At 43.1% G+C, this 23,320-nt stretch overlaps 1 protein-coding gene across 1 annotated transcript; it reads left to right on the top strand.

Annotated features, from left to right (window-relative positions):
• Positions 1–259: 259 nt before the first annotated feature.
• LOC112256545 (ethanolamine kinase 1) lies at positions 260–22,976 on the top strand. The gene is made up of 8 exons (XM_024429865.2): positions 260–529; positions 9,063–9,322; positions 9,943–10,083; positions 11,026–11,168; positions 14,965–15,048; positions 15,451–15,611; positions 19,163–19,236; positions 19,692–22,976. The coding sequence occupies exons 1-8, from the start codon at positions 383–385 to the stop codon at positions 19,762–19,764; spliced, it is 1,083 nt and encodes a 360-aa protein (XP_024285633.1). The 5' UTR covers positions 260–382; the 3' UTR covers positions 19,765–22,976.
• The last annotated feature ends 344 nt before the right edge of the window (positions 22,977–23,320 follow it).

Genomic DNA, 23,320 nt, shown 5'->3' with positions numbered 1-23,320 from the left:
AGTTAATTTAAAAAAAATGATGGACTCATTCCTCTAAAACTGGCTGGCACTCCTCTAACAAACATGCAGTGCATATACGGTTCAAATTCATTGTTTTACACAATATCTTATCACAGCAGTGGCGAACCATGGTTGATTTACTCCCTTACTAAAATGGCTGACATTTTAGACCATCATAAGAAGGTTGATGGCGATTGGTGAGTCACGAATCTCCCAGCATGCACTGAAAATCGGTCATTTTTATGGGTGGGATTTTCTGAGAGGCGTTGCCGCACTAGAAGCGAGTAGATTTTTAACCTCCGCAGCCAAGCAAGAGTTCATACAAACGCATTTGCAGCCGCCTACAGTGAACTTCTTGTCAATTTAATCGGAACCTTTCATTATGGCCAACTACATTCATGTACCCGACGAGGCGCCCGCTGTACCCAAAATAGATGTCACATTAGACGAGAACGATTACAGATCTGGTGCATTGAGACTAATCAAGGAACTGAGACCGTTCTGGAAACCATCCGAGGTCAAAATGAAGGTATTACATTTGTCACATTCAACGTATTAATTAATAATATTTTTCTACGATGACCGTAAGAGACTAGTCAGTCGTCATCTGTCGCATACTGCTTACCAGGCAGCTATTACATAATTCTGAAACTGGAGTGTTGCGCTTTTTTAAATAGGAGCTGCGTCAACTTGCTAGCTAGCAACAGTGTAGCATTCAAGTCAGCCGATTGACGAATGTATCGAGGCAGTAGAATTCATAGGCCTCTTTGCTTGACGTAGTTTGCCTGATCTAGTAAGCTCAGTAACTCACTGTCCGTTCTGTATCACGTCAGGAGATTGCAACAAAGTATCTATCAAATTCAAGGATATTATAGGCGTCATCATGCACAAAACACAACTGGCAAGCTATCCATTTGATCTGGTGCCAATTTTCTTATGGCATTGTAATATTAAGTGTCATTCTACGATTGCAAGACTAGATACAACTTCCAGGAATGTATGATTATGAGTAGTGGGACTGGTTGCCAAGTAAACGAGCTCTTCAAAACCCTTCAGCCACATTACATTCGCCCACATTTGGCGCCCGTGTAAACTACAATTCCGATGCTGTTTTAACGTTTGAAAAACGTCAATAACCATCGCTTTCTAAAAAGTTTTCGAATATACCCTTGTCTTTTAATGTCAGAGATAAATACACGTAAAACAGAAGAAAAGAGAGCTACTTACTGTACCAGTTTTGCACCGATCCATCCAATGCTTGCCTCCAGTTGACGAACTACACTTCCTCTCCTGTTAGCTGACACGCTGGTGATCGGAGCACGCTAGATGGCTAATAAGCACAGTTGGCGACATCTTCCGTAAACAAGCGCTGTAACGTGGAGATATAGCCGTGTGGGAAGACTAACCCTATAAATGTGTGTAGTAATGTATCTATATTCACTACACGCTGACATTAACGATACGTTCCGTATTATTTCCAAAATAGTACCGCAGTAACGATGCGTGTTATTTTTTAGACTAGAGCAAGAGTTGGGACTCGTGAAGATGTACTATGCAGACATCGCTCAACCATATCCCGGTTGTTGACAAAACAAGCACGTATAGTGTAGTCATTGTACCACCTAAAACCGCAGTGAAATCTATTTTCCATAACCAAAAATATTGTAATTTCAGCTGTTTTGAAGTACAAAAGGAAAAAACGGGAAGCATGGAGATAGCGCACATAGAACTGATCTAGCGCGTCTTAGACTTGCTTTCAATAAGACAGACAACTATAACGCACATTTCTGTGTACATTTGATGGGGTCGCCCAAAAAATTGCATATTGCAGCAAAACTTCACCTATCATCAATGGGCACTAAAGTAGTTCGTATCTATGAATATGGTAAGCAGACGAGTTTTCTTTTTAAATTAACCTCCGAAAAAAATGGTAAATTCTTAAACCCTGTAGCAACTGATAATGTAATAACTGCCAATAATGTAATGGGCTCCTACTAATTTTATAACTTTTGCATTTATAATGTAATAAATGCTGATAATTTAATAAATATGCTGAACACAAAGTAAAAGATTTGGCTCATTATTACATTATGCATGAATTATTACTTTATAAAGTGGGATTAAAAAAAAATATCAATAGTGTAATGACTTAAACCAATAATGTAATTACAAACTAAAATTACTTTCTTTCTTTTTTTAAAGCTGCAGTATGTCACTTTTTGGGCAACCTGACTAAATTCACATTGACAGATCTATAAAACTCACATGTCATTCTCATTGAAAGTGGTAGTGTTCTATGTGCACTTTTTCTATGCTTCCTCTTCTTAAGTTTGGTTTTTGATTTATTTTACTTTGTTTTGTACACCAGCTTCAAACAGCTGAAAATAATTTTTTGGGGGGGGTTATGTAAAATATATTCCACAGTGGTTTAGATGGTACAATGACTCTACACTATACGTGCTTGTTTTGTCACATTTAAGTGAACTATTAGAATTGTAGCAACCAGGAAAAGGTGGCGTGATTAATGCATAGCAAACCTTTAAAGGAAAATGTCCATTTTTTTCACTTCATATTCAACACCACCCCATCAACATCTGTGAAAATATGATTTCAACCAATTATGAGTAGGCATTGTCTACTAATTGGATAATGTCATTGGATACTCTTATTTTACTATATTTTTTTTACTAGAAAATGTAGAAATGCACAATTATCACAGAGTGCATTTGGAAAGTATTCAGACCCCTTCCCTTTTCCACATTTTCTTACGTTACAGCCTTATTCCAAAATTGATTAAAAAATGTTTTGCCCCATTATGACAAAGCGAAAACAGGTTTTTCTAAATTTGTAACATATATTATAAATAAAAATACTGTATTTACATAAGAATTCAACCCTTTGCTATGAGACTCATTTGAGCTTGGGTACATCCTGTTTCCATTGATCATTCTTGTGATGTTTCTACAACTTGATTGGAGTCCACCTGTGGTAAATTCAATTGATTGGGCATGATTCGGAAAGGCACACGCCTGTCTGTATAAGATCCGCACTGTTGACCGTGCATGTCAGAGCAAAAACCAATCCATGGGGTTGAAGGAATTGTCCGTAGAGCTGTGAGACATGATTGTGTCGAGGCACAGATCTGGGGGAAGGTACCAAAACATTACAACATTGAAGGTCTCAAGAACACAGTGGCCTCCATCATTCTTAATTGGAAGAAGTTTGGAACCACCAAGACTCTTCCTAGAGCTGTCTGCCTGGCCAAACTGAGCAATCGGGGGAGAAAAACCTTGGTCAGGGAGGTGACCAAAAACACGAGCACTCTGACAGAGCTGCAGAATTTCTCTGTGGCGATGGGAGAACCTTCCAGAAGGACAGCCATCTCTGCAGCACTCCACCAATCAGGCCTTTATGGTAGAGTGGCCAGACTGAAGCCACTCTTCAGTAAAAGGCACATGACAGCCTGCTAAAAACAAGATTCTCTGGTCTGATGAAACCAAGATTGAACTCTTTGGCCTGAATGCCAAGCGTCATGTCTGGAGGAAACCTGGCACCTTCCCTACGGTGAAGCATGGTGGTGGCAGCATCATGCTTTGGGGATGTTTCTCAGCGGCAGGGACTGGGAGACTAGTTAGGATTGAGGGAAAGATGAACAGATCAAAGTACAAAGATCCTTGATGAAAACCTGTTCAGGACCTCAGTCTTGGGTAAAGGCTCACCTCCCAACAGGACAACGACCCTAAGCACACAGTCAAGACAACTCTAGTGGCGTAGAGGAAAAGTCTCTAAATGTCCTTGAGTGGCCCATCCAGAGCTCTGATTTGAAACAGATCGAACATCTCTGGAGAGACCTGAAAATAGCTGTGCAGCGACGCTTCCCATCCAGCCTGACAGAGCTTGAGAGGATCTGCAGAGAAGAATGGGAGAAACTCCCCAAATACAGGTGTGCCAAGCTTGTAACGTCATACCCAAGAAGACTTGAGGATGTAATTGCTACCAAAGCAGATTCAACAAAATACTGAATAAAGGGTCTTATGTGATATTTCATTTTTTTACATTTCTAATGCATTTGCAAAAAATTCTATAAACATGTTTTTGTTTTCTTATTATGGGGTATTGTGTGTACATTGATGAGGGGGGAATTTTTTTAATCCATTTTAGAATAAGGCTATAATGTAACAAAATGTGGGAAAAGTCAAGGGGTCTGAATACTTTCTGAATGCACTGTATGTGCATGTTGGGCTGGTGCTGGAGATGAAGTTGAACAGTTAAGAAATGTCTCTTAAGTGTCACACTTGAGGAACACTGCATTAGCATTCATTGCCACAACAGCGAATGCACATGTGCCAATTGAATCTCAACAAGGAAATGTCTGGTTTTATTTAATTAACATTTGATTAAATAGTATGGATTTCAGCAAACAAAGGTACGCAACAACAGAGGACAAACAGGTACTCGGTAAGGGTTTAAAAGGTACTTTTAAAAAAAGTACCTCTACATAGTTAGTTGGAGGCTCATTTTTTTTTTTTTATGTAAAAGCTCAGCTCTGTGGAGGAGTTGAGGTACTTGGCAAAGTCACCATGGGAGGTAAAAGTCAGAATTTTTGTCTGGTCTGTTTTGTGCACGTTAACTGTTTTGGGGAGAGCTGTTGTCAGGACGGAGGGGTTCTCTGGGACTTTCCCTGAGGGCTTGTGCTAAGACTAATATACAGTGCCTTGCGAAAGTATTCGGCCCCCTTGAACTTTGCGACCTTTTGCCACATTTCAGGCTTCAAACATAAAGATATAAAACTGTATTTTTTTGTGAAGAATCAACAACAAGTGGGACACAATCATGAAGTGGAACGACATTTATTGGATATTTCAAACTTTTTAACAAATCAAAAACTGAAAAATTGGGCGTGCAAAATTATTCAGCCCCTTTACTTTCAGTGCAGCAAACTCTCTCCAGAAGTTCAGTGAGGATCTCTGAATGATCCAATGTTGACCTAAATGACTAATGATGATAAACACAATCCACCTGTGTGTAATCAAGTCTCCGTATAAATGCACCTGCACTGTGATAGTCTCAGAGGTCCGTTAAAAGCGCAGAGAGCATCATGAAGAAATGCACCTGCACTGTGATAGTCTCAGAGGTCCGTTAAAAGCGCAGAGAGCATCATGAAGAACAAGGAACACACCAGGCAGGTCCGAGATACTGTTGTGAAGAAGTTTAAAGCCGGATTTGGATACAAAAAGATTTCCCAAGCTTTAAACATCCCAAGGAGCACTGTGCAAGCGATAATATTGAAATGGAAGGAGTATCAGACCACTGCAAATCTACCAAGACCTGGCCGTCCCTCTAAACTTTCAGCTCATACAAGGAGAAGACTGATCAGTGATGCAGCCAAGAGGCCCATGATCACTCTGGATGAACTGCAGAGATCTACAGCTGAGGTGGGAGACTCTGTCTATAGGACAACAATCAGTCGTATATTGCACAAATCTGGCCTTTATGGAAGAGTGGCAAGAAGAAAGCCATTTCTTAAAGATATCCATAAAAAGTGTTGTTTAAAGTTTGCCACAAGCCACCTGGGAGACACACCAAACATGTGGAAGAAGGTGCTCTGGTCAGATGAAACCAAAATTGAACTTTTTGGCAACAATGCAAAACGTTATGTTTGGTGTAAAAGCAACACAGCTCATCACCCTGAACACACCATCCCCACTGTCAAACATGGTGGTGGCAACATCATGGTTTGGGCCTGATTTTCTTCAGCAGGGACAGGGAAGATGGTTAAAATTGATGGGAAGATGGATGGAGCCAAATACAGGACCATTCTGGAAGAAAACCTGATGGAGTCTGCAAAAGACCTGAGACTGGGACGGAGATTTGTCTTCCAACAAGACAATGATCCAAAACATAAAGCAAAATCTACAATGGAATGGTTCAAAAATAAACATATCCAGGTGTTAGAATGGCCAAGTCAAAGTCCAGACCTGAATCCAATCGAGAATCTGTGGAAAGAACTGAAAACTGCTGTTCATAAATGCTCTCCATCCAACCTCACTGAGCTCGAGCTGTTTTGCAAGGAGGAATGGGAAAAAATGTCAGTCTCTCAATGTGCAAAACTGATAGAGACATACCCCAAGCGACTTACAGCTGTAATCGCAGCAAAAGGTGGCGCTACAAAGTATTAACTTAAGGGGGCTGAATAATTTTGCACGCCCAATTTTTCAGTTTTTGATTTGTTAAAAAGTTTGAAATATCCAATAAATGTCGTTCCACTTCATGATTGTGTCCCACTTGTTGTTGATTCTTCACAAAAAAATACAGTTTTATATCTTTATGTTTGAAGCCTGAAATGTGGCAAAAGGTCGCAAAGTTCAAGGGGGCCGAATACTTTCGCAAGGCACTGTATTTTTGAGGATTGTTAGTCTTCTAGTCTTATTTATTCTTTTATCTTGAAGATACAATAATATCGTATTGTAAGTTCCTTGGCAATTCCCAACCGAGTAACAAGGTAGCCCGAGTTTCTCCCAGGTTCTTTGTGATTTAAAGTTGGGCTAGTCTAAATGGGGAACACACTTCTGAGAAAGGAAACAGCCTAGTTGGCAATTTACATCAGGAAATGAGGTTTTTCATTAACTGGTCTTATGACTCACTAAACATGTGATTTGTTCATGGCAAACCTGCACTAACCCACCACACAGGTTTACACCACCTAGCTTATGTATACAAATGGAACAAGCCTGTCATGCATGCTGATCGTATAAACGGGAGGTATGGTAAAACTCGGTGACCATACAAGATTGGCACATTTGGGACAAGTTCAGTCTCCGCCTCCTAAATAAAAACATAATTGAAGGGGGCGGAGCGGTCGTCTTGAACACAGAATGGGGGTGTGGTTTCTCTTTGTAAACACAGCTTTAGGGGGGTATTGTGGGCAGGGTAGACACACACACACAACCACACTGTCTATTTGCATTCACAAAGCAAGGACTCAGCACATGCCAGCCATTGCTTGCTCCTGCTAAATAAAATTCCGGACGTGCCTCTACGCTCATGGTCAATCCCTGATAGTGTATACGATTAGGGGTGGAATGCCTGCCCCCAGAAATGTTCCAGTTTTCATTGGGGATGAAAACAACCATTGGGTTTAAACCCACCCAGACAATTCCATCAATGCGTTCTGGGGTCCTTTTTTGTTTTTCAATCAGATCTGAAATCAATTGACAACCTTTAAAAGGAACCATAGAATTCAGTCCCAGGATGAAAATGATACTACAATAGGTGGCAGCATACTGCCCGTGGATGGTGGAGTTCCAGGGCACCGTACCTGTTGGCATATTCGTATTTAGAAAGGTCCTCATCTGTAGTATTAATAGAAAAATGAGAAAGATGTCTACCTGACAGGAAGTCAACTGTACCTGTAGTAAATTGGCTATATAATAGGGGTCTATAGCCATCCCTGTTATGAAAACCTGCATGACTGGACATAAGCCTATAAATAACTGAGTGAATTGTCCTAAATAAACTCAGCAAGAAAAGAAACATCGCTTTTCAGGACCCTGTCTTTCAAAGATAATTAGTAAAAATCCAAATAATTTCACAGATCTTCATTGTAAAGGGTTTTAACACTGTTTCCCATGCTTGCTCATTAATTGCTTATGGTTCATTGAACATGCACCTGTGGAACGGTCGTTAAGACACTAACCGCTTACAGACTGTAGGCAATTAAGGTCACAGTTATGAAAACTTAGGACACTAAAGAGTCCTTTCTACTGATTCTGAAAAACACCAAACAAAAGATGCCCAGGGTCCCTGCTCATCTGTGTGAATGTGCCTTAGGCATGCTGCAAGGAGTCAAGAGGACTGCAGATGTGGCCAGGGCAATAAATTGCAATGTCTGTTCTGTGACACGCCTAAGACAGGGAGACAGGTCAGACAACTGATCATCCTCTCAGTGGCAGAGCAAGTGTAACAACACCTGCACAGGATCGGTACATCTGAACGTCACACCTGCAGGACAGGTACAGGATGGCAACAACAACTGCCCGAGTTACACCAGGAACGCACAATCCCTCCATCAGTGCTCAGACTGTCCGCAATAGGCTTAGAGAATCTGGACTGAGGGCTTGTAGGCCTGTTGTAAGGCAGGTTCTCACCAGACATCACCGGCAACAACATCGCCTATGGGCACAAACTCACCGTCTCTGGACCAGACAGGACTGGCAAAAAGTGCTCTTCACTGACGAGTCACGGATTTGTCTCACCAGGGGTGATTGTCGGATTCGCGTTTATCGTTACACCGAGGCCTGTACTCTGGAGCGGGATTGAGGTGGAGGGTCCGTCATGATCTGGGTCGGTGTGTCACAGCATCATTGCACTGAGCTTTTTGTCATTGCAGGCAATCTCAATGCTATGAGTTAAGGGAAGACATCCTCCTCCCTCATGAGGTACCCTTCCTGCAGGCTCATCCTGACATGACCCTCCAGCATGACAATGCCACCAGCCATACTGCTCGTTCTGTGCATGATTTCCTGCAAGACAGGAATGTCAGTGTTCTGCCATGGCCAGCAAAGAGCCCGGATCTCAATCCCATTGAGCACGTCTGGGACCTGTTGGATCAGAGGATGAAGGCTTGGGCCATTCCTCCCAGAAATGTCTGGGAACTTGCAGGTGCCTTGGTGGAAGAGTGGGGTAACATCTCACAGCAAGAACGGGCAAATCTGGTGCAGTCCATGAGGAGGAGATGCGCTGCAGTACTTAATGCAGCTGGTGGCCACACCAGATACTGACTTACTTTTGATTTTGACCCCCCTCCCCCTTTTGTTCAGGGACACATTATTCCATTCCTGTTAGTCAGATGTCTGTGGAACTTGTCTCAGTTGTTGAATCTTATGTTCATACAAATATTTACACGTTACGTTTGCTGAAAATAAACGCAGTTCACAGTGAGAAGGTGTTTCTTTTTTTGCTTAGTTTATATATATTTATTTTATACTGAGGCATTGGATGTGATGATGATGATACCCCATTGCAATAATTTGTCTACCAATCATCTCTTTTTCCTCTATCAGTTCTTCACAGATGGAATCACCAATAAGTTGCTGGGCTGCTATGTGGGCGGGGTCATGCAGGATGTGGTCCTGGTGCGTATCTATGGCAACAAGACAGAGCTGTTTGTGGACCGGGAGAACGAGGTGAAGAGTTTCCGGACGCTCCACGCACACCGCTGCGCCCCTCGTCTCTACTGTACCTTCAACAACGGCCTCTGCTATGAGTTCCTGCAGGGCCAGGCGCTGGAACCTGAACACATCCGCAGCCTGCCCACGTCCAGGTACAGCGACAGATAGCCCACCGCGTCGAGTACAACTACCAGGCCCTAATCTTAGCAGAGCTACTCCCACAGGACACACTCGGTGCTCTACATACACCACACCTTTGAATTCATTTTCAGGTGAAACCACCTGCACTTTTCCACATTCCATAGTCTTTGGCAATGTCATGTAAGGTGTGGTGCATCGGTGCCTAATATATGGGTGAGTCAGTAAGGAAAGGCAATGTGACTTGGTCCCTCAAGGAACATTCCTAGCAGTAGAAACATGGAACATAGGCAGTTACAGGTCAGGAGTGTGATTGAAAGCTCACCCTGGATCTATGCTCACAGAACCATTCTTTAGCTAACCTGTTCTTTCGCTAACGCCCAAGTGCTCCAGGGCTATGCATTCAGTTCAGCCTCACCCGTAGGTGTAAACTCACCTTAAGCTTAGTGAGTTGACAGTCTTGGGTTTTTCCTATGACCCGACTTTCATTACATTTCTGGTATTCTTTACAAATATGACCTCTAGTGTATAAGCCAATACTGAAGTAAGAGTTTTACAGTCTTGGCCTCTAGAATTTGGTCCCTCCTCTCAAAACCCCCTATCGCCGACTCACATGGCTTCCACCACCCTACAGGCTCATCGCGAGGCAGCTGTCTAAGTACCATGCTATCCATGCTCACAACGGATGGGTGCCCCAGTCAGACCTGTGGCTGACCATGGGCAAGTACTTCGCCCTGATGCCCAAGTTCTTCCAAGACCCAGAGATGAACATGAGGTGAGTGTTCTAGATAAGGAAATGAACTGGGTCCCAATATCCAGACCTGCATGGTACGGAGTATGAAGGCCTGTGTTGGTGTATTCATGGCATGCACACTGAATAGTATGCTAGTTGAGATATTGGGACGAAGTCGAGGTCTAGGTAGGAGGACTACGATATGTTAGTAGGGACACATGAAATCTGTTGGAGGTTTCTCATCAATGAAGTTCTAAAACGTATTATTGATGCTTGAATATTTTTCCTCCACCTATTTCCTACTTTATGACATTAACGGGGCCAGGAGTTTTTGTAGGTAATGTCTGGTTACATAATGATGAGGAATAACTCCCTGGGGCTCTAGTCTAACTTTCCATCAGGAAGCTCTTGAATGGAACACTGGAGTTATGAGAGATGCTTGTCCTGTGACCTCTGGCATGCCTGAGCGATTGCTCGGTGAGTGTCTGCCATTCCTCAGTTTCACCAGGTGTGTTTACCTGAAGAGGACGAGCCCCCTGTCACTCAAACCACACCCACTATTCATGAACAATATGTACTGTTGCCTAGTTAAATAAAAAAATACTCTACCGTTTTGTTGTCAAACCACACCCACTATTCATGAACAATATGCACTGTTCCCTAGTTAAATAATACTGTACTGTATTTTAGTTCGGTATGTTGACCGTTTTAATAAAGTCATGTGGATTGGAGATTATGCACTATGCTTGGAGTTTCAAGCCTATAAAAGACTCCTCTATGCAGTTTTTTATTGATCTGAAATTATGTATTAATGAGTTTACTCTTGACTGACTCAGTTTTCTAGTAGATTCCAACCCTCTTCTTTTATTGGTCCGATATGGACCAATAATACTGTACCTCTGAGGTTGCGCAACACCTACTTCTTTCCCTGTGTAGTTCTGTAAAGTGTCATTTCTCTCTTTCTACCTCCACCTCCATCCCCAGGTTAAACAGTGAGGTGCCTAGTCGAAGGCGACTGAGGGAAGAGATGGTGTGGATGCAGCAGAGTCTGTCTGTGCTGGGCTCTCCTGTAGTCCTCTGCCACAATGACCTGCTGTGTAAGAACATAATCTATAATCAGCAAGGAGGTGAGTTTTACCCTGCATGCCCAAACATACTGCACCGCACCTAGCTACTATTGCACTGTCCACCACTACCCAGTCACAGGTAGGCCTGATTTCATATACTGCACCAGAGTTTGGGGGCAATTCCATTTTTAAATTCAGTCCATTCAGGAAGTCGACTGAAATTCCGATTTTCCACATTGACGAGAAATGAGGAGAAATTGAATTTTAGTTCTGGGGTTAAAATAGATTTGAGGCACTGCACTCCTGCTCTGCACGGCATTCTCCCAGTCAAAAGCCACAAATCACAGGAAGGACTGACCATAGTGTTCAGTAGGTAAAACATTTGAGAATATTGTGAAACCTAGGAGGGTTGAAGTACCCAAACTTGTTAAGTTGGCTTATTTTAGTTTCTGTTTCATAGTGTTTTCTCCTGTTTTGCTCAACTGAACAGGGCCCTGGCTTTAGTGCATCTTGTGTAGTCAATTACCATCAGAGCCGACAGGCTTTGCCCATCATGTCATGCTAGCTAAGGGTGGGAAGGGAGGGAGCTCCGTAGCCCATTTTAATTTTCATCAGTACATGTTTTTATTTGTGGTCCTTTGGGAATGCTGTTTTGTTTGTGTTGTGAATGCCTTTGGTACTAACGGCCGTCCGTGTTCAAAGCTGATGCAAGTAGAAATGGTCTCTCAGACCAGACCTGCCAGGTGGCCAATGGTTGCAGAGGGAGTGGTGAGTGTTTTAACTGAGGGTGGAGGGGGAGAGCATTCTTACCTGAGGCTAAGGTGAGGGAGAGCATTCTTACCCGAGGCTAAGGTGAGGGAGAGCATTCTTACCCGAGGCTAAGGTGAGGGAGAGCATTCTTACCCGAGGCTAAGGTGAGGGAGAGCATTCTTACCCGAGGCTAAGGTGAGGGAGAGCATTCTAACCCGAGGCTAAGGTGAGGGAGAGCATTCTTACCCGAGGCTAAGGTGAGGGAGAGCATTCTTACCCGAGGCTAAGGTGAGGGAGAGCATTCTTACCCGAGGCTAAGGTGAGGGAGAGCATTCTTACCCGAGGCTAAGGTGAGGGAGAGCATTCTTACCCGAGGCTAAGGTGAGGGAGAGCATTCTTACCCGAGGCTAAGGTGAGGGAGAGCATTCTTACCCGAGGCTAAGGTGAGGGAGAGCATTCTTACCCGAGGCTAAGGTGAGGGAGAGCATTCTTACCCGAGGCTAAGGTGAGGGAGAGCATTCTTACCCGGGGCTAAGGTGAGGGAGAGCATTCTTACCCGAGGCTAAGGTGAGGGAGAGCATTCTTACCCGGGGCTAAGGTGAGGGAGAGCATTCTTACCCGGGGCTAAGGTGAGGGAGAGCATTCTTACCCGGGGCTTCGCTGGTCTGTTCAGCAAGGGGCGGGGTGATCTCACTGCTCCTTGTGCCCAGCTTTTCTCTCCTAGGAGCGTCTGGCCAGCCAGAGGGAGGGTTGACAGACAGGCAGACCCAGTTCAGAACACACCACTGTTCTACGCCACAGCTGTCCGCTCAGAGCAGCAGTAGGCGCTACCTCACTCCTTTCACTCAGACAGTGACTGGCCGTGTGAGCTAGCTCAGTGCACCATTTGCTTTTATTACTTTCACTCAGTGACTGACGGCTCTTGCAGTGCTAGCTCTTTACCATACTGTTATCCAACCCTGTGCTAGACTACACCTGGCTTACATGGTGACAGGGTAGCTCTTTTCTGTTTTATGAGAGGGAAACCTCAAGCTTCAGCAATAACAAAAAAGAATCACAGAAAACATAACTAACTACAGTTAAAGTCTAGACAGCACACAGCTCTTTCAACCACAGTCTCTCAGTGGCAGTTTTAGTTCTCGCTCTCTCGCTCTCGCTCTCTCTCTCTCTCTCTCTCTCTCTCTGTGTGAGAGAGAGAGCAGAGGGAAGCCTCTTCCTTCCAACAATAACACAAACGCTTTACCCTCTGAAACTGATGAAAGTGAAAGGGTAGGGAAACTGATTTAAGATGTTTACAAGAGTCGTTTCAGTTCACCCAGTAAGAGGGCAGGGTTGTTTCTCATTCAGCTGAATAAGTGTCCTCCCTTTTTTTTCCCAGGGCCTCATCGCTCTGTTTATCTTTCTGCTCTGTCAGGTGATGAAGGGAGAGAAGTAGTCAAATTCTTCCCCAAGTCCCTGAGACTCAAACCTGTGCTGCTTAGCTTACAACAGGAAGCCACTCAATTATCTCATTTGCATAGGAGCAGGGAGGTGTCGTGCCATTGGGTCCCACGTGGACCAATCCGAGTTTAGCTTTGAAGGTGCCTGTTGCGAGAAGGGGGAAGTGTGAGAGACCGAAGGAGAGGACAGAGTTGGCTGTTTCTGTGACTGGTTGTGTGTGAATGTGTGAGAGTGTCTGTCTGTGTGTGTGTGTGTGTGTGTGTGATGGATGTGAGTTTGCCCAAACCTTTTCATCTGCTGTACAGGGCTACTAGCCACTGACTGGAGGTGTTCTGTTGTGTCCTGCTAGGACCGCCCGGCGTCCGGTAACCATCTCACGTGTCTTTACTCAGTCAACCTCAGAAACACACACCAGAACACTCATACACACACTGTATGTGAAACTGTACTGTGACAAACACACATCATTTGGAATTTAGGGTGCTTCAACAAGCACTCTTGAGTATGACCTACATAGTAAATGAAATGCTAAAAGGTTGAAGACCCTAAAGCATTTGAAAGGGTATTTTTGTTGTTGTCAGGGAGAGAGTTAAAACGGCTCTTTCTAGTTAGATTTGGGGGTAAGGCTTTGCATGTTGACATCCCCTCATGCAGTACTGTTTCTTCGCTAGAGGTCAGTGTTGCGTCTCTTTACCTCCCAACACCACATTCCTTCTGCATGGTGCCTCTGTTTCCATCTTTCCACCACAATCACTTTCTCAACGCATGACCTTTTACCCAATCAATTCCACTGCAAGTTCCACAACGGCATATGAACCAAACTAACCCAATATAAGCTTGCTGTGGAAAGTAACATAGACATCCTTACTTTTTTTTTTAAATGACACATTTGGACTTCTCTTGTTTATTTACAACGTATCTCACTAACCAAACAACACAAACTAAACATGTACAAATGACACATTATTCCTCTGTGTATAATAGCTTCTGTGTGAGCTAATTTGTTTGTGAAGCCAATCAGGAGATTTCCTGGAAAAAGTTGATAAGACTATTTGTCTGCGGAATTGGATAATCCAATCCATTTTCCAATCACATGACTGGCTCCTGTAGCCTATATTGGGATTGTGATCACCCTACATAATGGCAGAATTTTTTTTGAAAATATCAGTTCTCAACTTTTTCCAGAACACTTTGAAATTCAAACTGGCTGGAAGCTGGTCCTACATCTGAATGGAACCCTCATAGAAACCTTTTATTTGTATTTTCATAGCTAACTCATCTGGCTATTATATAACATGACAACGACTGTCATGACCACGCTAGTCAGAGGAATCGGCTAAAGCACATTTACCTGTTTGGGACCAGGCGAACTGCATGTCTGCATCAATTAGGCCTATATGTCTTGTCTGTCTGTCCACTTTCTATGTGTCTGCATTTGTGTCAACTTCGTTTTCTCGAAACATTCTCACTTCCCTTCAAAATGCAAACTCTTACTCCTCCACCCCAGAGGCCTACAGTATTTCCAGTAGGTTGTCAGTGAGGCATCAGAACCACTTAGACTAGAGAGAGGGATGATAATGGGTTAATAATGCACAGATTTATCATTAATAATGTGATGGGTCTCTGTCCTGTACTAATCAAATCTTCCTCTCTCTGCTCCTTTCAGAAAATGTCAAGTTCATTGACTATGAATACGCTGGGTACAATTACCAAGCCTATGACATTGGGAACCACTTCAATGAATTTGCAGGTAAGAGTTTGTCTGTGTGTGGAGTAACTTTGCCAAGTGCGACTGGTCATTTTTATAAAGTGCTGCCTGTACAGTATGTGTTGTGGTCCTCTGTAGCTTGGTAGAGCACGGCGATGCCAGGATAGTGGGTTCTATTCCGGCAGGTAGCCTAGTGGTTAGAGTGTTGGGCCAGTAGCCGAAAGGTTGCTAGATCTAATCCCCGAGCTGACAAAGTAAAACATCTGTAAAATCTAGTTAAATAAAAATAAAAATACATTTTTTCAATCCCGCTCTGAAAATATGACTGCTTTGGATAAAAGCATCTGCTAAATGACATAATGGTGTGTTAAGCTTGCGTTTGGTCATTGTACTAAGCATTTGTGCGTTTTGATCATTTACTTGGTTCGTGTGTGTCCTGTGTAGGCCTGAATGAGGTGGACTACAGCCACTACCCAGAGCGGAGTTTGCAGCTGCAGTGGCTGCGCTCCTACCTGGAGGCCTATAAGGAACACAAAGGTCAAGGGTCAGAGGTCACTGAGACAGAGGTGGAGGTGCTCTACGTACAGGTCAACCGCTTCTCCCTGGTGAGTTCACGACTCCTTTTTTGTGTGGTTAATCTGTGGTTTACGCCCAAGACGAAGTTGGTGAACCTTCGTACGTTTTGTCACATTTTTATTTGAGTTTTGTTTACAAGATGAAGTATTAGACCGATGTTTAGTGAGACTTTGACACAGGTAAATCAGTCAGGGGCGTTCCTGGGTAAAGTTGTAAATCAGTCAGGGGCGTTCCTGGGTAAAGTTGTAAATCAGTCAGGGGCGTTCCTGGGTAAAGTTGTAAATCAGTCAGGGGCGTTCCTGGGTAAAGTTGTAAATCAGTCAGGGGCGTTCCTGGGTAAAGTTGTAAATCAGTCAGGGCGTTCCTGGGTAAAGTTGTAAATCAGTCAGGGGCGTTCCTGGGTAAAGTTGTAAATCAGTCAGGGCGTTCCTGGGTAAAGTTGTAAATCAGTCAGGGGCGTTCCTGGCTAAAGTTGTAAATCAGTCAGGGGCGTTCCTGGCTAAAGTTGTAAATCAGTCAGGGGCGTTCCTGGGTAAAGTTGTAAATCAGTCAGGGGCGTTCCTGGGTAAAGTTGTAAATCAGTCAGGGGCGTTCCTGGGTAAAGTTGTAAATCAGTCAGGGCGTTCCTGGCTAAAGTTGTAAATCAGTCAGGGCGTTCCTGGCTAAAGTTGTAAATCAGTCAGGGCGTTCCTGGGTAAAGTTGTAAATCAGTCAGGGGCGTTCCTGGGTAAAGTTGTAAATCAGTCAGGGGCGTTCCTGGGTAAAGTTGTAAATCAGTCAGGGGCGTTCCTGGGTAAAGTTGTAAATCAGTCAGGGGCGTTCCTGGGTAAAGTTGAAAGGCTCTTTTTGAAGCTTTTCACAAGGAGATCTTCAATGCCAGTCATATCCGTCTGTTTGATGTTCTCAGGTCGAAGGGCCGAGCAGTGATCCCCTCCGCTCTTCTCCGTTCCCTTCTTTCAGAGAAACGACACAATGTACCCAGCACAAATCAATTGCACAAGGATGTGTGTGTTAGGGTGAATCGCTCAAGGTTAATTGGTTGGGCCTTTAATCAATAGTTAAGGCAGTGTAGTCTATTGTGTAGAACTGTCACGCCTGGTACCTAGCAGAGATTGTTTCCCTGAACACGTACTCATCTAGAAGGTACAGTTGAAGTCGGAAGTTTTACATACACCTTAGCCAAATACATTTAGACTCAGTTTTTCACAATTCCTGACATTTAATCCTAGTAAAAATTCCCTGTCTTAGGTCAGTTTGGATCCCCACTTTATTTTAAGAATGTGAAATGTCAGAATAATAGTGGAGAGAATGATTTATTTCAGCTTTTATTTCTTCAATCACATTCCCAGTGGGTCAGAAGTTTAAATACACTCAATTAGTATTTGGTAGTATTGCCTTTTAAATTGTTTAACTTGGGTCAAATGTTTCGGGTAGCCTTCTACAAGCTTCCCACAATAAGTTGGGTGAATTTTGGCCCATTCCTCCTGACAGAGCTGGTGTAACTGAGTCAGGTTTGTAGGCCTCCTTGCTCGCACACACTTTTTCAATTCTGCCCTCAAATTTTCTATAGGATGGAAGTCAGGGCTTTGTGATGGCCACTCCAATACATTTTCTTTGTTGTCCTTAAGCCATTTTGCCACAACTTTGGAAGTATGCTTGGGGTCATTGTCCATTTTGAAGACCCCTTTACGACCAAGCTTTAACTTCCTGACTGATGTCTTGAGCTGTTGCTTCAATATATCCACATAATTTCCTTTCCTCATGATGCCATCTATTTTGTGAAGTGCACCAGTCCCTCCTGCAGCAAAGCACCCCCACAATTTGATACTGCCACCCTTGTGCTTCACGGTTGGGATGGTGTTCTTCGGCTTGCAAGCCTCCCTCTTTTTCTCCAAACATAACGATGGTCATCATGGCAAAACAGCTATTTTTGTTTCATGAGACCAGAGGACATTTCTCCAAAAAGTACAATCTTTGTCCCCATGTGCAGTTGCAAACCGTAGTCTGGCTTTTTTATGGAGGTTTTGGAGCAGTGGCTTCTTCCTTGTTGATTGGTCTTTCAAGTTATGTCGATATAGGACTCGTTTTACTGTGAATGTAGATGCTTTCGTACCTGTTTTCTCCAGCATCTTCACAAGGTCCTTTGCTGTTGTTCTGGGATTGATTTGCACTTTTTACACCAAAGTACGTCCATCTCTAGGAGACAGAACGCGTCTCCTTCCTGAGCGGTATGACGGCTGCGTGGTCCCATGGTGTTTATACTTGCATACTATTGTTTGTACAGATGAACGTGGTACCTTCAGGCGTTTGGAAATTGCTCCCAAGGATGAACCAGACTTGTGGGGGTCTACAATTTATTTTCTGAGGTCTTTTCTGATTTTGTTTTATTTTCCCATGATGTCAAGCAAAGAGGCACTGGGTTTGAAGGTAGGCCTTGTAATGCATCCACAGGTACACCTCCAATTGACTCAAATGACGTCAGTTAGCCTATCAGAAGCTTCTAAAGCCATGGCATCATTTTCTGGAATTTTCCAAGCTGTTTAATGGCACAGTCAACTTAGTGTATGCAAACTTCTGACCCACTGGAATTGTGACAGTGAGTTATAAGTGAAATAATCTGTCTGTAAACAATTGCTGGAAAAATTACTTACGTCATGCACAAAGTAGATGTCCTAACCGACTTGCCAAAACTAATTTGTTAACTATAAATTTGTGGAGTGGTTGAAAAACGGGTTTTAATGACTCCAACCTAAGTGCATGTAAACCCCCGACTTCATCAGTATGTACCCTGGGTATCGAAAAGCAGAAGAGAACTTTGAAAGAAACATGTAGTAGACTTGCAAATGAGACACAAACGAAGCAGGAGAGAGAGCTTTGTAAATATTTCTAATTGACCGTCTGCCTGTTTGCTGTTCAACAGAAGTGCAATAATGGTAATTTATCTGAGTACTTTACGGCTTAGATGAAGAAAGGTCCGATGCGTTTGAATAGCAATAGAAGCGTTGCACTGCTTTCAAGGATCAAAGGAGGGACCATACTAGATCAACTTATTTCTACAATGTCACATAGAGAGAAGTGACCGTGCAAACGTATTGTAAACGAACGAGAAGACTTCAGCCTTGTTATGGACAATAGAGTCCCTGGGGTTATTATCCATACATTAGCTATACATAGGGGGTAGGGCTGCAAATCCATAGGCCTAACAAACTACAACAGAAGCTTGCTGTATAAGGTTTTGACTATAGCAGCCTCCTTGTCCTGGAAAAGCGACATTCTAGAATTCTCATTTTGCACGGTCAATAGTAGCACCCTCCTGGGCGACGATCCCAACACCACCTGAGACTCACTCTACCTCCTCCTTTGGTAACTACACTCAAGTATGTTTACTGTAGATAGAAGTGGTAGCCTTGGTTTCGGTCTGTTTCAGCTGTAGACAACACCTTTTGTTGGTTGTCACTATGGGATTTGTTGTGTTTGGTGTGACAATGGTGTTAGGAATGGAAATATTTAACCATCAGGATAATGCCGACACCCACATTTAATAACATGACTATCCCCCATTCTTTCCCCCTCTCTCCAGGCATCTCATTTCTTCTGGGGCCTATGGGCTCTGATTCAGGCTGAGTTCTCCACCATTGATTTTGACTTCCTGGGGTAAGTGGCTTCAAAAATGTACGTTTTTATCCGGAGATAAAACGAGAGCTTGGCATTATAAGGTTCTATCTGCAAGAATATGGTTCTGAGATACCTGGCTTTAGAGTTCCGAACCCTCATTGGTTTGAATGGTGTCAGCAATTTTTATATTGTATTCATTTCAACTTGAATTGGAGGTATTTAGAGTACTATATACGTGGATAACATTGAACAGAACAAGGCTTAGTCAAGAATTTTGCCCATAATGCAGATAGTCCCAAGCTCTCAAAGACATGACATTAAAGCCATAGCAGGTATAGCGTATTTCTAGTTTCTGTAATAATGTCAGTTGTTGAGTACTTTGTTCCACCCTGAATGCCTACCTTTGACCTTACGCAGCATCTTGTTTTCTTATGACACATTGTCACTTGATATCTTGTTACTAACGTTGGCGTACATTGGCTCGCTCGTTTCAGATACGCAGTCCTTCGCTTCAGCCAGTACTTCAAGATGAAGCCAGAGGTTGCGGCGCTGAACTTTCCAGAGTAAAAGTCCTTCTCCCTATCTGGTCCTCATGTCCACCGTAGAGTGCCCTCTAGAGGGTGTCGGAAAGAAGACCCGGAGAGAGCCCAGTCCATGCTTCCTGTGGATTTCATTCGGGCACTCACTAGAGACTCATAGAACCCTATGGGAACTCGTAGAACTATATTAGAACTCGTATAACTATATTAGAACTCATAGAACCCTTTTGAGAACTCCTAGCTGTTAGAAACCATGACTCAGCATCCATTGACACTCCACAGGGCCAATTCCATAGCATCACTGCTACAGACAGATCCCTACCTAGTTCGCTATAGAAGCCTAGAACCATGCACTTCTTCATAAAGACTAGTGTCTTTAAGACCCAGTCCTCCAAAATGTCTATAAATATGCAAGAAAAAGAAAAGGAAAAAAACTATCATGGCTATTTTTTGTTTTAAGATCAACCAAATGAAAACAGTGCCATGTAAAGAATGGCGAATTCAGTGTGACATTCCAGTAGCATCTCTCACCCCAGTCTGTGTCCGCCCACAGGGGTAACTCACAACAGAGGAGACCCGGACCAACTCTGGAACTTGTCTCCTGTGTTGTGCTGCTGACTGACTGGGAATATTAGTGTGTGTGGGCTCACTCCGAGCCATTCCTATTGGATATATACACATCTCTTGTCTGGGCTCGCTGGCCCACTGATTATTTAGTCACCATTATATCGGTTGGTTTAATGGTAGGCTACGTAGCAAGTTACAAATATTTGTTGGTGCATCTGGTATAGTCACCAATGTATATTTGTCGGTCGAATGGTTAGATTCACTTATGTACTGTCTCCTAGGTAACAAACAGGAGTGCCTCCATCTTGTTTACATTCTGTTCACCTGACTGAAACGACGTCCGCTTCCCCACCGTAACTGGGCTGTAGTTTGATTCATGGGAAATGTTGTCGTCATGATGACGGCCAGGAGTATTTCCTGGAAAAACTCTGACCAGGAGAAACTCTGGGCCCTTGTGGTCCGGAAACCCGCCACGCCCTAGTCATGACTATGTTATGTTCACTGTATAAAGTCATTTAGATTCACTTTTTTTTTTTTTTTCATGTAACCTCATGGGGCAGTTGCATTTGGCTCGACTCAGCCTAGTCCTGGACTAAAAGGCACTTTCAATGGAGAGTTGATGTCCAATGGTGTCACCTTTGGAAGTGATTTTAAGTCGAGGATTATAGGCGTCACCTGGTTTATTGTTGCCTGGCTACCCATCCACAACACTCCGGCCAACTGAAGTTTCTTCTCCACGATGAGTGTGGATTTGCTTCCCTCCCTAATGATTTCTAGAATGAGAAGGTATTCTGACCGTTCTGATTGGTCCCAGAAAATGATGGGTGGGGCCAGGTCCGGGCCTACATGGATGACGTTATCAACTTTGCTACTGGTGAGATTTTGTTAAGACGATTCAATCGCTGATTAATTTGTTTTGTACAACGCCCCTCATTTTGAAGTCACACAGACAACTTCTAGGATGGCAGTTTCAGACTGAATATATATATAGCGATCGACAGAGCAGCGGAATGAAATTCAGGGTGAATTGTCTGACAAGGTTTACTGCAACTGCCTGTGAGACAACTGAGGTAAGACCTATGATTGGAGGACCAATGGCTTTGGTAGCGAGTGTCTTTGAAAGACATGTATCTTTGTCTGAAAGAGTCTAACAGTATAGTACTTGTCTTTGTTTGTTTATAATGTATGTGCTGCTCGGTTCTGGAAGTTCTTTACGACAAAAAGTTCATCTAATAGGTAAAAACCAACCAATACCAAAGTGCTGATATTTTCTTTGCTTGTACATAATTGCACATTGTATTTTTCCATTTACGAATGATAATATTGATAATGTACAATATTTACTTTTTAAAGTGCAGTTTTATACCCATTTTAAGTGAAGAACTGTTTTCTGACTGGGAGGTCTTGGAGAGTATGTTAGGAGTGTGTTAAAACAGCCTCAACGTTAGTCAGGGCAGGTCTGTGCGGTCACTGTACCTGAATGAAGAGACCACCTTGATAGGCTGCTGAAATAACACCCTATTCCCTACATGGTGCACTACTTTTGACCAGGTCCCATGGGGTGAAGTGTATAGGGAATATGGTGCCATTTCGGATATATAGACAGACTATATATTTTTCCATTCATACTCAGCACTTCCATGCCAACGGTATCAGTCTGCAGACTTGCAGCCGGTGTCCTGTGGGTTGCTAGCACCTGTGAGAACTGCATTTCAAGGCACCTTTCGGGAAGCGACTGCGAGTCTGCAGACCTATGCCTCTCCCAATATCGTACTGTTGCTCCTGACCTGTGCAGCCCTCTGCATGTTTAGTTGACCCCATCTACTGTAGCGAAGAAACCACAAACTGGGAAGTCGGACAGGAATCACGATATATGCCTGTCTTAACTCTGTGTTCACTTTTTGTTTTGAGCATGCCTTTTATTTTGATGTGGCTTTATTTAATGATAATCAATATGTCTGTTTTCTGTGTCTGTGACTGCAGTGTCTGAGATGGTAGGTCTATGTTCCTTCACTGGGGAAATGGAGGACGGGTCAGAAATTGGTTGTTGTTGATCAGATCCTAACTTGAGATGTGTTGTGCGCTAAGTTACTCAACTTTTGTGAATGTTCTCTACTGACATAAGTGCATGGATTTTTGAAAAGGTTTACTTTACACTTGGCTCAAGTTAGTGTTGTCCTTTTTAGAATCATGTTTGTGTTGTCCTCTTGTCTGCAGACCTCGTCCATGTTTTTAACCACACAGGGTCCACAAATAGTGCTGATATATACTGTCGCCTACACGTGCGCTATAATGTTAAAAAGGAATCATAAACACTCCGTAACGCAAGTCTGATTCCCTGTTGAGTTTCATTCTGAAATGAACACAAGACCACTGTAAAAAACAAAACCCTTTCAGCTTGACTCAACACTGGTCTGCTTCTTTAAAATGTGTATAAATGCACTCCATTATTTCTTCTCTGGCATTTGTAGCATATGTGTATATGTACATTTCAAAATCAAATGTAATATCTCTGCTTGAACTGTCAAATGTGAATGACTGTACATAGGGGGAGGTTTTTTTTCTCAACATTGCTCTAAACGTCAAGTAGTCTTTTTGTTTAACTGTGGAACGAGCAGACTTTTGAATACTGTACACAAGTGCTTTGAAAGGAGATTAAAGTCTATTACCCTGTCCTGTTTATTGTTTTAAAAAACGTTATGTATCTATATATATATTCCCCTCTGATTATTACCAGTCTGTTTTAATTACTCTGAGCCAGAAGTATTTCCCGGTTAACCACTGCTCTACCACAAGGGTACCAGGAGATGGCGCCAAACATGATGAAATGAAAAGCCAAGCATTGTTGCGTTTGTACAGGTAACTGCCAAAATAAAAACACTTGAGTAAATGAGGGATATAAAGTGTGGCTCAGTTGGAAGAACATGGCTCTTGCAGTGCCATTGTTGGGTGTTCTATTCCCACGGGTGACCAGTATGAGAAATGGATGCGCTCTGGAGAAGAGCGTCGGTTAAATG

This window comes from Oncorhynchus tshawytscha, linkage group LG17 (genome assembly GCF_018296145.1).
Source record: "Oncorhynchus tshawytscha isolate Ot180627B linkage group LG17, Otsh_v2.0, whole genome shotgun sequence".
NCBI lineage: Eukaryota > Metazoa > Chordata > Actinopteri > Salmoniformes > Salmonidae > Oncorhynchus > Oncorhynchus tshawytscha.
This window is presented reverse-complemented; position numbering and strand designations above follow the sequence as displayed.